The following is a 14,927-nucleotide window of genomic DNA, read 5'->3' as shown; positions in this document are numbered from 1 at the left end:
AAAAATGGAATCGAACCTAGTTTTTCTTGGCAAAGAACTGGCACAGTTGTGTCTGGCCGACTTAGGCCAATAGCATTCTCTGTCTTTACACGGAACCTATAGGTCTTTCCCTCTTCCAGGCCAGTCACGTGGCCCTCAGGAATGCTGACAGTCTTAAAAACAATCCAGTCCCTTTCACCTTCTTCTTGATACTCAACCAAGAACCCAGTGATGTCACTTCCTCCTGTGCGATCAGGCCAATTCCACTGGAGCCACACCTCAGTTTTGTCAACATCTACATGATGCAAGTCTTTTGGTGGACCAGGTGGGACTGAAATATGAAGATGACTAATATAAGTTACTTCTAAAATTTTAAAGTAAGGTTTTTGAAAGCCACGTTGGTGACGGATTTCATCGTTCATACTTACATAGTGGATTCATTGCTTTTATAGCTTTTGGTGTCTCAACATATTCACTTCTGCCAAATTGATTTTCAGCTGCCACACGGAACATATATGATGTTCCCTCAATCAAGTGTTTGGCCATCATGCTACGTTTTTTGGATGATGAGCACACTGGTACCCATTGTGTAGATGCGCCATCCTTTTTCTCAACTACGAAGTTAGTGATGCGTGTACCACCGTTATCTTCAGGGTCTTTCCATGAAAGCTGGGCAGAATCACTTCTGACATCAGACACTCTTAGGTTCTGAACAGGTCCAGGTTTATCTACATTAACAATGAAAACACAACAAATGAATTAGCTTTGAAAGAGAAAGATATTTTCATTTCATTGATGAGCATGTTCTGATTGTTCTGAAATGTATTTAAAAGACATTAAGAAGTTTAAAACAAAAGAAAATTACCAAGTACAAGCACAGTGCATGTGGCAGTTTTTGATCCTGCTGGATTTTCAACATTAAGTGTATAATCTCCACAGTCAGTGCGTATGCAATAGCGTATCTCTAGTTTGGATGCTGTTCCAGATGTCTCAATCTCTGCTTTTGTAGGAACATCTGCATCGTTTTTCGTCCATGTGACTTTTGGGAAAGGTATTCCCTTGATTCCAGCCATAATATTAATATGGGTTCCAGCCATTGCTTTAACCTCCCGAGGCATGCCCATATCCAACAGAAGCTCTGGAGGTTCTATAGAAAATAAAAAACATTGTAAATCTGTCTTTACTTGATTTACAGCAATAATTTTTATCACTAAATAACTAAACTACGTAATTAATTACATTTATCTAAGTTTACATAAATTACCAAGTCTATCTTGTGCTTGAACGGGCTCTGGAACATATGCAGGCTCAGATTCACCAGCAGCATTGACAGCCTTCACTCTAAATCTATAAAGAACACCATCCTCAAGGTTGATAACCTTGAATCTAGTTTCCTGGCAGGAGTCAGGTGTCTGATTAACTTGAAGCCATTCCTCACTACCGGCTTTCTGATATTCAATGAGGTAGCCAAAGATTTTGCCTCTGCCAGAGTCTTTAGGTGGCTGCCAAGACAGAGTAACAGACTCTTTTGATGTGTCAATTGCTACTGGAAGTACAGGTGGACTTGGAATCACTGCATGTAAAAAAAGGTAAAAGGTTAAGACTTTAATACCGACACAACAATTGTCAAAAAGGAATACATGCTACCCAAATGAACACAACAATCCATGAGATTACACCTGCCCTCCCATCGCCAGGCTTTTTCTTTACATCAATATCCATTGGCTCTAATCTAAAAACTCTTGCACACAAGGCAAAATTGACAAAGTTGAATGAAAAATGTATCTACCAGAACCATACCTATAGGATCTTTGGCAAAGACAGGCTTTGAGGGTGGACTGGGATCACCAACCCCAATCACATTCTCTGCCATGACACGGAATTCATATTCACATCCCCTGAGAAGATCAGGCACCCAGTATTCAGTGTTAGTGAAAATGCGGTCCTTTCCAGCGCGTGTCCATGTGTTGGCCTTGGTCTCTTTCTTTTCAACAATATAGTTTGTGATCGGTTTGCCACCATCAGCTGGTTGTATCCATGAAATCAGGGCTGTGTCTTTATAGATTTCTTGTGCCACAGGTGCCTGAGGAGCATCTGGAACCTCTGTAAATTACACAAGTTTCAAAACATGAGAACGACCCAAAGTCCGAATAAAGAAAATTAATTTGACAATTTGACTAGATTTGATATAAAACTGTCACTTACTGAAAACATCCCTTGCTTTTGTCTCAGCGGACAGTAACGGGTAACTAATGCCATGAATATTCTGAGCGCAGATTCTAATGATGTACTCTCTACCCTCAATCAGTTTTGGAACTCTGCATGATGTTCTTGTGCAAGATTCTGTAACAGGCATCCATAGATCCCTGTTCGTGTCTCTCTTTTCAACGATGTAGTTGGAAATAGCAGCTCCACCATCATCCAGTGGAGGATTCCAAGAAATGACCATGTGATTTCTGTAGATCTCATCAAAGATAACAGGACCCTCTGGAGGTTGTGGTCGGTCTAAAACAACAAACATATAAATGTTCCATATAGGATTATTATTAAGTTTTAAAAAATAAGAGATGAAAAAACTATTTGCTTGACAGAGAGATCAGCTTACCAACAACAATGATATTGCAAATGCCCTTGCGTGAGCCTATGGAGTTTTCCAGAACCACAGTGTATTTTCCACTATGCTCACGTTTTGCCTTTTCAATAGCCAAGCACAAAATGTTATTTGTAGTGGTGAGAGCAATTTCCTCATTAGCTTGTAGTTCTTCATCATTTTTGAACCATTTAATAGTTGGTTGTGGTTTGCCTGTGTATCGACTTTGAAGCGTGCAAGTCTCGCCAACACGAACAACAATCTTATCACGGAAGCCAAAATCAAGGGCTGGTGGTTCTGTTTAAGAGAAAAGTTGGGTACAACAAATTATGTACCTTAAAATTGTTAAATATGAGATCATTTAAAAACTTATCAGCGTACGTACCAAACTCTTTCTTGCATGTAACGGGTTTGGTGCTGAAAGAAGGTTTGCCTTGACCGATTTGATTTACAGCACTCACACGGAATTCATAAGAAGAACCTTCTTTAAGACCCACATGTGTGAATTTACGGTGCATTAATTTGTTGTCTGCTGCGATATGGTCAAAGTTGTCTTTTCCGATGAGACGAACCTCAAGAACATAGGTTGTGATTTCTGAACCTCCATCATATTTTGGAGGTCTCCATGCCACACTGATTGAATCATTCGTGACTGCAGTGACCTGGAGATCTTCTGGGCGCTCAGGAACAGCTAAAATACAAGAGAAGTAAAACAAATAATTAAAAGTCAGTACATTTACAAAACAAAACATTGATGAAAACAAATAAATACACAAGGCTTACAAAGTGGATCTTTGATGACAACTGGTGCTGATGTCTCAGTAAATGGACCCATTCCAATAATATTTTCAGCTGCAATTCTGAAATAGTAACCCTTGCCATCAATAAGACCCTGGACCACTGCATTATGTCGAGTGACCGTATATGTCACTGAAGTCCAGCCTCTGCGGTCAGCTTCTCTCTTCTCGATTATGTAGTTGGTGATAGCTGAGCCACCATCATCTTCAGGTGAATACCAGGTCAGCTTACAAGAGTCAGTGGTGAGATTCTCACCAGAGAAGGGCAGACCCACAGGACCAGGAACATCTGCAAAGAAACAAAATATTTAGGGTGTACTAGCATAAAACGTTTTATGCTATGTTTGTTTAAAGGTGTCATTGGATGAAAACCCCACTTTTTCTGTGTTTAAGTGCTATAATCGGGTCCACTGTGCATCTAGAAACCCAGAAAACATGAAAATAAGAACCCAGTAAGTTTGTTTTGGTGTGCCTACAAGCATGTGAGAAATCAAGCCATTCAGATTTCGCTCCGGTTGTGACGTAAAAAACAGATTATAATGTTTCTGCCCCTTAATCTAGACAATTCCGCCCACCGCACTGCCACCATTGTTGTTTGTGACACCATGGCTGGTTCGTGGACAACATGCAACGTAGTCGCTGCACAGAGTCTCAACCTCGGAAGAGACAGGAGTGGATTTTATTTATTTTTAGTGGAAATCCAGCTGAAAGTGAAAACCTGCTTGTTTGCTCGAATCACTTCAAGCCGGAGTGCTTTATCAAGCTGGGACAGTACAAGCAGGATTAGCTTCAAAGTTGTTCTAGTCGAGACCAACTGAAATGAGACAAAACTGTAGATGTCCGTAATATTTATCAACAGTCTGAATAGAATTAGATGTACCATATAGGAGGATAATGTTAGCATATTTTTTTAGGCTAAAAAATCTGTCACAGCATGCTAGTTATGCTCTCACATTGTGTGTGTAAAGTTATAACTTGTCAATGACAAGCACTAAAATCCAGGTAATTCCACTGAGATCTACAGGTGCGCTCTTGTGGATTTTAGGCAAACATACACGCACAACGTGGACGCATTAGAATGCACTGTTTCTGTGACAGATTTTTTTAGTCTCCGGACAAATTATTTGATAAACTAAAAACTAAAACTAAACTAACTTCAGAGGAGTTCAGGAAATATAATTTAGCTAAACCATTGCCATGGCAGTACTGTCTACACCTGTGTTGTGTTGACACACTGGACGGAACAGGGGGTGGGATCCAATGTAACTTATTATCCCTTAAAGAGATAATAAGCTGGAAATGAACTCCATAGATATCTATAAGTATCTCTGCTAATACTAGCGCCTGCCTGAGTTTTATCCATATTTTTATCATTAAAATCTACAGACCTTTAATTTTATGTAATAAATAAGACGCTCTTTCTACAGTCTTTCTAAAACCTGCATGATCAATTCCCTGCGCCAACATGAGAAGACATGTTGGCGCAGCCGACGACATCTTTTTGTACTGTGGTGGCTCTGTTTTGAATGAGAGATTTGATGCAAATCTATAATACAACGCTAGTGGCCGCTGTAAATCAAAAACTGCGCCTTTAATTACAAAAGGCCAACATTAGGTTTAATAGAGCATCATATGGGGAAAATATTACCTAAGACTTCAACAATGATTGCTTTCCTCCTCTCTCCACCTGCATTCTTAGCAGTCAGTGTATAAATGCCTTGATGTTGTCTCCTGCAATTTTTGATAACCAGCGCTGAACTGATGTAGGTGGTCTCAACCACAGCCTCCTTTGGCAAATCGGCATCATCTCTATTCCAAATAATTTCAGGTGCAGGCTTTCCTGATACATAAGCCAGGAGGCGGATTACACCACCGGCATGTACAACAATCTTTTCCTTGACAGATGCATCCAGGTCTACCTCAGGGGGAACTAAAAATAAAGATAAATAACATGTTAAAAAAATTACACGCAAAACACACAAAGAATTCTTGATTATGAACAATGCTTACTTGTTCTGTCCTTGACTTCAATCACTTCAGCAACCTCACCAGGCTCGCCCACACCTGCTGCATTCACAGCTCTCACTCTAAACCTGTAGAGTCCAAGCTCTTTTAGACCAGGAACAACAAACTTGCAACCTCTGATTTCCTTGTCTTTAACCTAGTAAAATCAAACAAAACAAAACAAATGTTTATATACTGTACATAAACAACCATAAAGCATACAGGTATATTCATGTAAACGGACTTCGTATAAACACACACCTTCTCCCATTCATCCTGTCCTTCTTCTTTGTACTCAACAAAATAGCCTGTAATCTTAGCTCCGCCATCAACAAGTGGTGGAATCCATTCAAGATCAACAGTTGACCTGGTACAGTCTGTTACTTTTGGAGTTGGAGTTCCAGGAGGCGCTGTTAAGAAATAATACAAGCGTTATAAAGACTGCATTCAAAATATGAAATCAGCACAGGAGTTTATACAAAGTAATATTTAACATACCTATAGGGTCTCTGCACACAACAGGATCAGATGGCAAACTAGGTAGGCCACATCCAGCGGCATTCATTGGAATAACACGGAACTGATAAATAGCACCCTCCAAGAGACCGGTAACAATGTGAGAAACTCCAAGAGGTCTGATTCTTATAGGATCACGATTTACTCTTGCCCAACGTTTGGCTGTGGTTTCCTTACGCTCCAGCCAGTAGCCAGTTACTGGAGACCCACCATCATATTCTGGTTCCTCCCAGTTGACCGTCATGGATTCAAGCGAAACGTCTGTGACAGTTGGCTTGTCACATTGGCCAGGTACAGCTGTTAGAGGAAGGGAAAACAGGTATTAAAACAAAACCAAATTTCTGTGCTGAAATATTTTGTGAAGGAAACTTACTGAAGAGGTTTCTTGCTTTTTCAGGTTCACTGTACAAGGGCGGTCCAATTCCATATTTATTCTGAGCCATAACACGGAACTCATATTCCTGACCCTCAGTTAGTCTTTGTACAACGTATTGACATTCTTTAGGATCACAAGATACATGGACCCATGTCTTCCTGTTCTCCTCACGCTTTTCAACGACATAGTTTGTAATCTTTGAACCACCATCATCTGTGGGTGGTTTCCAGGAAAGGCCAATCCTTTCAGCGAAAACTTCTTCAAACTTGATTGGTCCTACAGGTACACCAGGGCGTCCTGATACCATAAGAATGAGAACATTAATTGTAACTTTTTAAACCCAATATATCACCCATAATTACAAGACAGTACAATTGTGAAATTCATTGACGAACCCAAAACGGTGAGTTTGATGCTCTTGAAAGCTGTGCCTAGGCTGTTTGTGGCTGTTAGAGTGTATACTGCACTATCATCTCTCTTTGACTGCTGAATCAGCAGCGTACATTTATCATCAGACACAAGTTTATTGACATGTTTGTCATACTGCACTCCTGTTTTGTCATCAGGCTTGTCAAGTGGAGACTTCTGCCAGATGAGAGATGGGAATGGACAGCCCTGAATCCTTGCAACAATGTTGATATCAAATCCTTCTGCCACTTCTAAAGCCTCTCTGAGATCAATGTTTGGAGGACCTAGAGAGAGATGACAAAACAATCATGGTTAGTTAAAAACTAAGTATAGTATTTTAACACACCTTATCAAAAATAAAATAATGTTTAATTATTACTCACATGTCTGGTCTTTAATGATAACGGGTCCGGCAGTCACAGAGGGTCTACTCGCTCCAGCTTCGTTCACAGCTTTGACACGGAACTCATACTCAACACCTTCCGTAAGGTCTTCTACAATGAAGGTAGCCTCTTCAACATCTCTCTTATTGCACTGTTTCCAAGTTTCTTTCTGGGGACCACTGGTATCCCAGCTCAGCCTCTCAATGATGTAATGCTTTACTGGTGCTCCGCCATCATTCTTAGGAGGCACCCATGTCAGGGTCACTGTGTTTTTGGTCACAAGGTTAACTTTGACCTTGGTTGGAGGATCAGGAGGATCTTTACATTAAGAGAAAAAGGACAAACAGTGTCAAATAACATATCTGAGGCATATGTGATACTTTATTAAATATATGGGAAACTGACATACAGATAGGATCTCTCGCCCTAACAGGTTCGGCGGTCTCTGTAAACGGCCCAAAGCCAAGGCGGTTCTCAGCACGAATGCGGAACAGATAGTCCTGGCCCTCAAGGAGGTTGGGAACGACAAAGGCCATGCTGGCACAAGCAGGGCTGACGGTCGTCCAAGCCTTTCCATTGACAGCTTTCTTCTCAATTAAGTAACTCTTGATTCTCTCACCACCATCATTATCTGGCAGCTTCCAAATGAGTCTCATTGTAGTTCTAGTTACATCAGTAACTTTGAGCTCCTTGGGTGCTCCAGGAACATCTGGTAAAACATTAAATACATCAGTTTACATCCATTTTATGTAGCTTTGCATAGAATACCGAAGCCTATATTAAGGCCAAAGCATGTAAATACCCTTGAGTGGTGGGCAGTCCATACAGGGGGACCACATATATCACAAAACAATGGGCAAAGTCTAAAATTCACCAGTTTCCAGCACAGTTAAACTACACAAAATATATTTAGGAAGTCAACTTACCAAGCACATTTACTCTGATGTTGACGTGTTTCTGTCCTGATTTGTTCTTTGCTGTAATTGTGTACCTTCCAGAATGACTTCTCAAACTCACAGGAACAATAACAGTTGAGGTTGTGTCAGAAGACTCCAACTAATCACCAGAACAAATCATTATTATCCTAAATGTCTTTTTTTAACAAGATTTAAATGAAAATACTTATCTTTGTCTAAGAAAGATTACCTGTGAATCCACTGGCAAGACATGGAGACGATCTTTCTTTTCTGTTTTTGCTTTGCCGTCAAACTCCCATGTGACTTTAGGAACGGGCCGTCCTGTGATGGTAGCTGGAATCTTGAAGGGGGTTCCGGCACGAATACACAGCAAATCATGTGCACTGATATCCATAAATATCTTTGGTGCAGCTGTAGAAATAAGACAAGAGTGGTCAACATGCAGAAGTTACATGCTGGACTCATCAATCATAATATAACTGAGAGTTTACTTTGAATGTCCTCTATGCGAACTTCGGTGGTTCTGGGACTCGGCTCAGATTCGCCAATCTCGTTGACTGCAATGATTCTGAATCTGTATTTCTTAAGCTCAGGAAGGTTTGGAATGGTGAACACAGTACTAGGATGCAGATTGTCAGCATCATTTATCCTGGCCCACTCAGATGTGCCTTCATCCTGGATCTCAATGATGTAACCTTTGATGGGGCGACCACCATCTTTACCTGGTGGGGTCCATGAGAGGGTGACACTATGTTTGGTTTTGTCAGCAATCTCAGGAGCAGCTGGCATGCTAGGCGGAGCTGTTGTACACACATAAAATAATTAGATGATTAGATAAAAACATAATTAATACGATTAGAATCCAAAAACATTGAATCTAATGTTCTTACTTAGGGGATCGTCAGCAAAGGCAGACTCGGAGATTGCACTAGGTGGTCCAATTCCAGCAGCATTGCAGGCCATCACACGGAATTCATATTCAGTTCCCTCAATAAGACGAGTAACCGTGTAATCCCAGCCTTTCATGCCACGCTTTGACACCATGACCTTATTCACACGAGACCAATAAGAAGTGCCCTTTTCACGTTTCTCAATCCAGTAGCCAGTAATCATAGAACCACCACTGTCCATAGGTGGTTCCCATGTTAGCAACATATGGGCCCTGGAATACTCCGCGATAGTGACCTTTTCAGGTGGGCCAGGGAGTGCTAAAGGATCCCTAATCTGAACTTCATCTGTTTCGCAAGCTTCGCTTATTCCATACTTATTCTCAGCCTTGACTCTGAATTTATAGTTGCCACCTGTTTCTAAATTCCAAACCTGCAAGAGACATTTAAAATTGAGATTATGTGCATTTATTTACCTTGTCTTATGTAAACAGTATTCATTCAAAGTATTCAAAAGATACTGTAAACAAATATTATCAGATTGGCTTACCCCATATCGCTTATCGATAATGGTGTTAGTAACATTCACCCACTCTGCTTTTTCAGGATCTTCACCATTAAGATCTTTCATCTCAACAATGTAGTTGGTAAGTTCACTGCCACCAGTATCCAGTGGGGCATCCCAGGTAAGTTGGCAAGACTCCGCTTTGATATTTGAAACAGCAATATTTCTTGCTGGTGTTGGGCGATCTGTAAAAAAGAAATGAAAGCATATGAAAAATAAACCTTATATTAGGTGTCTTTAAATGCTGTGCACTTACATAAGATAAAAAGCAGTTGATGCATTGTAGTTATTGGGCATTATATATTATTGTACAAATGTATCGGTCAATTTCGCACTTACTTACATAAAGTTTATGGTTATTAAAATTCCACATTTGAGTAAAATAGTAAACTCATCAAACTTTGGAATAACACAGATATTATAGGTTTAATGTTTTAATTATAGGTTTATTTATTTATTTTTGATTATATGTTTTATATTTTAGCATCTTCAGTAAAGTATATCAGTCTGGGATATCTAACTATGCTGGACTCATATTGGCTACTTTTTCTTCATTATGCATTCAAAAAAAAATTATTGAATAAACATTTTATAGTTGTCGTCTAGAAAAATTACTTCAGATATTTAAGCATATGTCTCAGATCGAAAGATTTGTCTAACTTTTAAAGAGTAAGAGTAAATTAGGATCAGGAGTCTAAATACTATACAGACAGATTGTTCAAATGTAAATTTCAAGTTTTACCCTATAGATTTCTTATGCAAGTAGACACCTAATATAAACTGGGACCCAAGAATATATAAATCACAACTTACCCAGTACTTCAACTGTGATGTGATGACTGACTGATCCCAAACGATTTGAGGCAGTAACTGTGTATGTTCCCTTGTCCAGTCTCACAACACCAGGGATTGAGAGTTTGGTATGTGATGTCACTCTGTCAATCTCTTTAGTTTCTATCAGGAGCTTCTCAGTGGGCTCGTCAATGACAACATCATCCTTTAGCCATTCAATCTTTGGCATTGGGAGGCCTGTGACTTCAGCAGGCATCTCAATAGGCTCATTTTTCCTCGCTCTGATCAAATCGCCCTTGAAATGCTTCAGCATGTGCAGAGATGGAGCCACTATAATGACCCAAAAGATTGTTTTTAATATTTGCACACTGAGACACCATGAAAACCAAGAGAAGAACAATAAAAAACATTTAATCTGTACAAACCTTCATCGTCCTGAATGACAACAGTCATGGTAATTGAGGGCTCACTTTCACCGATCGCATTTACAGCCTTTGCACGGAACTCATACATATGCATCTCGTCAAGGTTCTCAATTGTCATAATTTGAGCGGTGCACAGCTCTTCGTTGACACGATGGAAAGCTGGCTGATCCTGTCTCTTTTTCTCAATGATGTAGCCCATGATTGGACTGCCACCATCATTGCGAGGAGGCCTCCATTCAATGGTAACAGAGGACTTTGTCCTCTCAGTGTAGTGAAACTTTTCAGGAGAAGTTGGTGGACCTGGCAGTCAAAAAGAAACAAAAAATGCACATGAACATAGAAAATGGTTTAGATTAGTTTGTGGAAGTACAGGTTGTATGTATGTTAAGATTACCTTGAGGATCCACAGCACGGATAGGTCCAAGATCGACAGGGGGACCACATCCATACTTGTTCTTAGCCACAACACGGAAAATGTATTCCTGTCCCTCGATAATACCTACAATCTCACATTTGGACGAAGGGGTCTCAATGGGTTGTCTCCATGTGTGCATCTTTGGTTCTCTCCTTTCAATGATGAACCCGGTGACATCACTACCACCGTCATCATCAGGATCAGACCAATTCAACATCATAAGCTTTCTGGTAACCACGACAGGCTTTAGGTCAAGAACTGGTCCAGGAACATCTGAGGAGATATTTTTAATGTGAGATTTTAATGATCTAGAACTGGCAAAATCATATAATTTTCAGGATGAATCTAAACAATTCAGTGAACACTTTGGTAACATTGGCCACCCAAGCTGTAATTGAAGGGTGCTTACCCATAACCTCAACCCTGGTTGATGCAGATTTGATCCCACTTGGATTTGCGGCTTGGATTTGGTATTTGCCATGATCACTTCTCTTTGTGCATTTAATGATAACAGTGCTGTCGTTTCCAGCTTCTTCTACCTCCATGCAGTCTTTCTCTAATGCACCATCATCCTTTGTCCATTTCAAGGATGGGAAGGGTTTACCAGTCACATGTGCTGGAATTCTCAGCATCTCTCCAGCTCTAACAACAACTCCATTTCTTACAGAGATATCGAGCTCTATGACTGGCACCTCTGTTTTGACAAATAAACAAAGTTAAATATTCTGCTAATATTCACATTTAAATCATTACATATTATCTTATACTGTTTTGCGTATTATAATAAAATATATTATTTTACAGTCAAACGATTTGAATTGTTATATGTTCATACCTGCTGGATTTCTCACAATTACTGCATCAGTTAAACCAGGAGCACCTTCACCCGCACAATTGACCGCCACAACACGGACAATGTACTTGGCACCTTCTCTAACGCCATACACAGTAAACGTGCAGCTCTTCTGTGGTCTCTCTGTGGCTCTGGACCAGTCCTTAGTACCAGCAACAACTTTGTCAACCTGGTAACCAAAAATGTCTGCGCCACCATTGTCAGCAGGAGGATCCCACTCAACGTCAATTGAATAGTCTGTGGTGTCAACAACCCTTGGAATTGGTGGACCAGGGGGCACTGAAAGAAATAATATTAATTATTATATAGTTCATATTGAAGTGACAATTTTATCTCTCATGTGTCCATATGTAAATTCTAGGGGTGTACACTTACTGATTGCTGCCTGTGCAGTTTTTGGTTCTGACGGTGGGCTGAACTTTCCAGGTCCAGCCACATTTTCTGCACAAACTCTGAAAATATATGTCATACCCTCCAAAAGACCCAGTACAGTTATTTCCAGATCAGGAACAATGGTGCGATTAACTCTTGCCCAGTGTGTGCTGTTTATTTCTCGTTTCTCCACCCAGTATCCCTGAATGGGGCTGCCATTGTCATTGGGTTCATTCCAGGTAACAACCATACTGTTAGAGGTGACATCTACAATTTCAGGTTTCTCCGGTGCCTCTGGAGGATCTGAAATAACGAAGCCAATGAAACCATTAGAATAACTATAAAACACAATAATTCAAATGACGCACTCAACAAAACAATGCAAATCTTAATACCAAATGGATTCTTCGCAATGACGGGTTTGGAGATGCATGGGATTCCAGGACCATATTTGTTCTCTGCAGTGACACGGAAGATGTACTGCTTGCTCTCAATAAGTTTTGTCACTGGATATCTGCAGCCTCTCAGGGTTGATGTCACAGTGATCCAACCAAGCTCAACCTTAGAGTTATCTTTTCTCTCCAGCGTATAGTTAAGGATTTCAGTACCACCATCATCCAAAGGAGGATCCCACTTGCAGATGATGGAGTTCTTTCTCACCTCCTCAAATGTGAAATTGACTGGAGGTCCAGGAGTATCTGAAAATAAAAAATAAAGTGACATTCTTTTCACTAAAACAATGAAAACTCAGTTTTAACTGTAAATGTTTTAAACTGTGTTTCGTCTTATATTTTACTTAAGATATTTATGCTAAACATTGCTTTAAACCCCAGCAACAAATAAATACTGATAAAAACACTCACCAAGGACATTGACTTCACAGGAAGCAGATGCAACACCTTGATCATTCTCCACTTTTATGGTAAACACACCATGATCTGTTCTGATGGTATCTTTCACAATGATGAAGGATTCACCCTTCCTCTTGGAGTCAATTGTAAGACGCTCATTTAAGCTTGGGTGGTATGCCTCTACGGGTTCTTCAGGTTCCTCCACCTCCTTTTCTGTCTCCTCCTCTTTCTTCTGCTTGACTTCCTCCTTCTTCTCCTTGTCTTCTTCCTTCTTTTCCTTGTCCTCCTCCTTCTTGTCTTCCTCCTTCTTTGGCTCTTTGTCCTCCTCCTTCTTTTCCTCCTTCTTCTCCTCCTTCTTCTTCCTAATAGGTTTCTCTGGCCTCTTCTTTAGTGGCTCTGACAAAATGCTTGAATTGTTCCTTGTCCATGTGATTTGAGGGTAAGGGAACCCAGAGATGTAGGCATCCAATCGGATCTCCTCACCTCGTTTCACAATCAGACCTGATTGGAGACTGCCACTAAGGAATACCTTTGGACGATCTGGAAGCAGAATTGTTTTTTTAAACACAATAATAAATGGTATTATGTATATTGGTTCTTTACAAATTTCAGGAATTAGCTTAAATTAGGTAAATAATAGATTAAAGTGGCTGTTATGAAAATAAACACATTCATACCAACAGCATCCATGGCTTTGATCAAAGGTGTGCTGCGTGAAGGATCACTAACACCAGCTGCATTTTCTGCGCATACACGGAACTGATACTGTTTCCCTTCCTTCAAGCCCTTTACAGTGTAAGACAACACTGGTACGAGGAAGTCATTGCATCTCACGAAATGATCTTCTCCTTTCATCATCATCTCCAGAATGTAACCCATAATTTTGCTTCCACCATCAAACATGGGTGGCTTCCATGTCAGGGTAACAGACACAGAAGTAGGGTTGTGAGTTTCCATATCAATTGGTGGATCGGGACGTTCTTTATGTGTGTAAAACAAGTAATAAAAAGCAGTACGTAAATATCAAATTCCTACAACAAACTGTAATATTTTTTTCGAAATGATGCAGAATTACTTACGCTTCTGATCTTCAGCAATTACAGGATTGCGAAGCTCAATGAATTCACCGCCGCCAATCTTGTTCATGGCTCTGACACGGAAATAATACTCTCCATTTTGAATGAGATCTTTAACCTGCCAGACCAGTTTGTTTTCCCCAGACATAACATTAACGTAGGTTCTCCTGCCTGCCTCTCTACGTTGCAGGACGTAGTGGAGAACAGGGCTACCACCATCATAGTCTGGAGGATCCCAAGACACCTTACAGGAGTTCTTGGTAATCTCACTAGCAACAATTTCCTTACATGGTCCAGGAAGACCTAATAAAAAAAACAGAAACAAATGTGTTAGCTTTATCCAGAGGTCCTGCATACAATAAATATGATTACATAAACACAAAACATACCAATAACTTTAACATTGACTGTTCCACTAGCTTCACCAAGGCCGTTCTCCAGGGTAACTTTGTACTGGCCACCATCAGCATGCAAGCAGCTTGGGATTTCCAGATGGCAGGATGTGTACTCTGTTCTAAAGAAAGTTCTGTCATCAGCCTTCAGTTCACTTCCATCTTTGTGCCATGTGATCTTGGGTGCTGGAACAGCCCTAAATGGAATAGGGAGGTGCATCTTTTCACCCTCCACAACAACAAGGTCCTTGGTCTGAAAATCGAGGGTCGGGTTGCCTGCATTGATATGGATCATAGAATAATCATTTGACTGAAGTAACATGTCAAAA

At 40.3% G+C, this 14,927-nt stretch overlaps 1 protein-coding gene across 1 annotated transcript in view; it reads right to left on the bottom strand.

The window, feature by feature from the left end:
* The window catches only part of ttn.2 (titin, tandem duplicate 2), a 157,165-nt gene that overhangs the window by 55,600 nt on the left and 86,638 nt on the right, over positions 1–14,927 (bottom strand). Inside the window, 33 exon segments of the mRNA XM_079464461.1 lie at positions 17–310; positions 408–707; positions 845–1,126; positions 1,244–1,552; positions 1,780–2,082; positions 2,185–2,484; positions 2,585–2,866; positions 2,955–3,260; positions 3,353–3,655; positions 5,015–5,296; positions 5,377–5,526; positions 5,529–5,780; positions 5,869–6,183; positions 6,260–6,559; positions 6,658–6,954; positions 7,054–7,371; positions 7,463–7,762; positions 7,980–8,109; positions 8,200–8,381; positions 8,462–8,770; positions 8,861–9,290; positions 9,408–9,607; positions 10,236–10,544; positions 10,640–10,939; positions 11,034–11,327; positions 11,464–11,748; positions 11,890–12,186; positions 12,283–12,582; positions 12,675–12,977; positions 13,143–13,670; positions 13,808–14,110; positions 14,210–14,509; positions 14,596–14,874. Coding sequence (XP_079320587.1) covers positions 17–310; positions 408–707; positions 845–1,126; positions 1,244–1,552; positions 1,780–2,082; positions 2,185–2,484; positions 2,585–2,866; positions 2,955–3,260; positions 3,353–3,655; positions 5,015–5,296; positions 5,377–5,526; positions 5,529–5,780; positions 5,869–6,183; positions 6,260–6,559; positions 6,658–6,954; positions 7,054–7,371; positions 7,463–7,762; positions 7,980–8,109; positions 8,200–8,381; positions 8,462–8,770; positions 8,861–9,290; positions 9,408–9,607; positions 10,236–10,544; positions 10,640–10,939; positions 11,034–11,327; positions 11,464–11,748; positions 11,890–12,186; positions 12,283–12,582; positions 12,675–12,977; positions 13,143–13,670; positions 13,808–14,110; positions 14,210–14,509; positions 14,596–14,874 — 9,642 coding nt within the window.

The sequence above is a fragment of the Barbatula barbatula genome (genome assembly GCF_947034865.1).
Source record: "Barbatula barbatula genome assembly, chromosome: 9".
In the NCBI taxonomy this organism is placed as follows: Eukaryota; Metazoa; Chordata; class Actinopteri; order Cypriniformes; family Nemacheilidae; genus Barbatula; species Barbatula barbatula.
The sequence above is the reverse complement of the archived record's forward strand: the minus strand, read 5'-3'. Positions and strand labels throughout refer to the sequence as shown.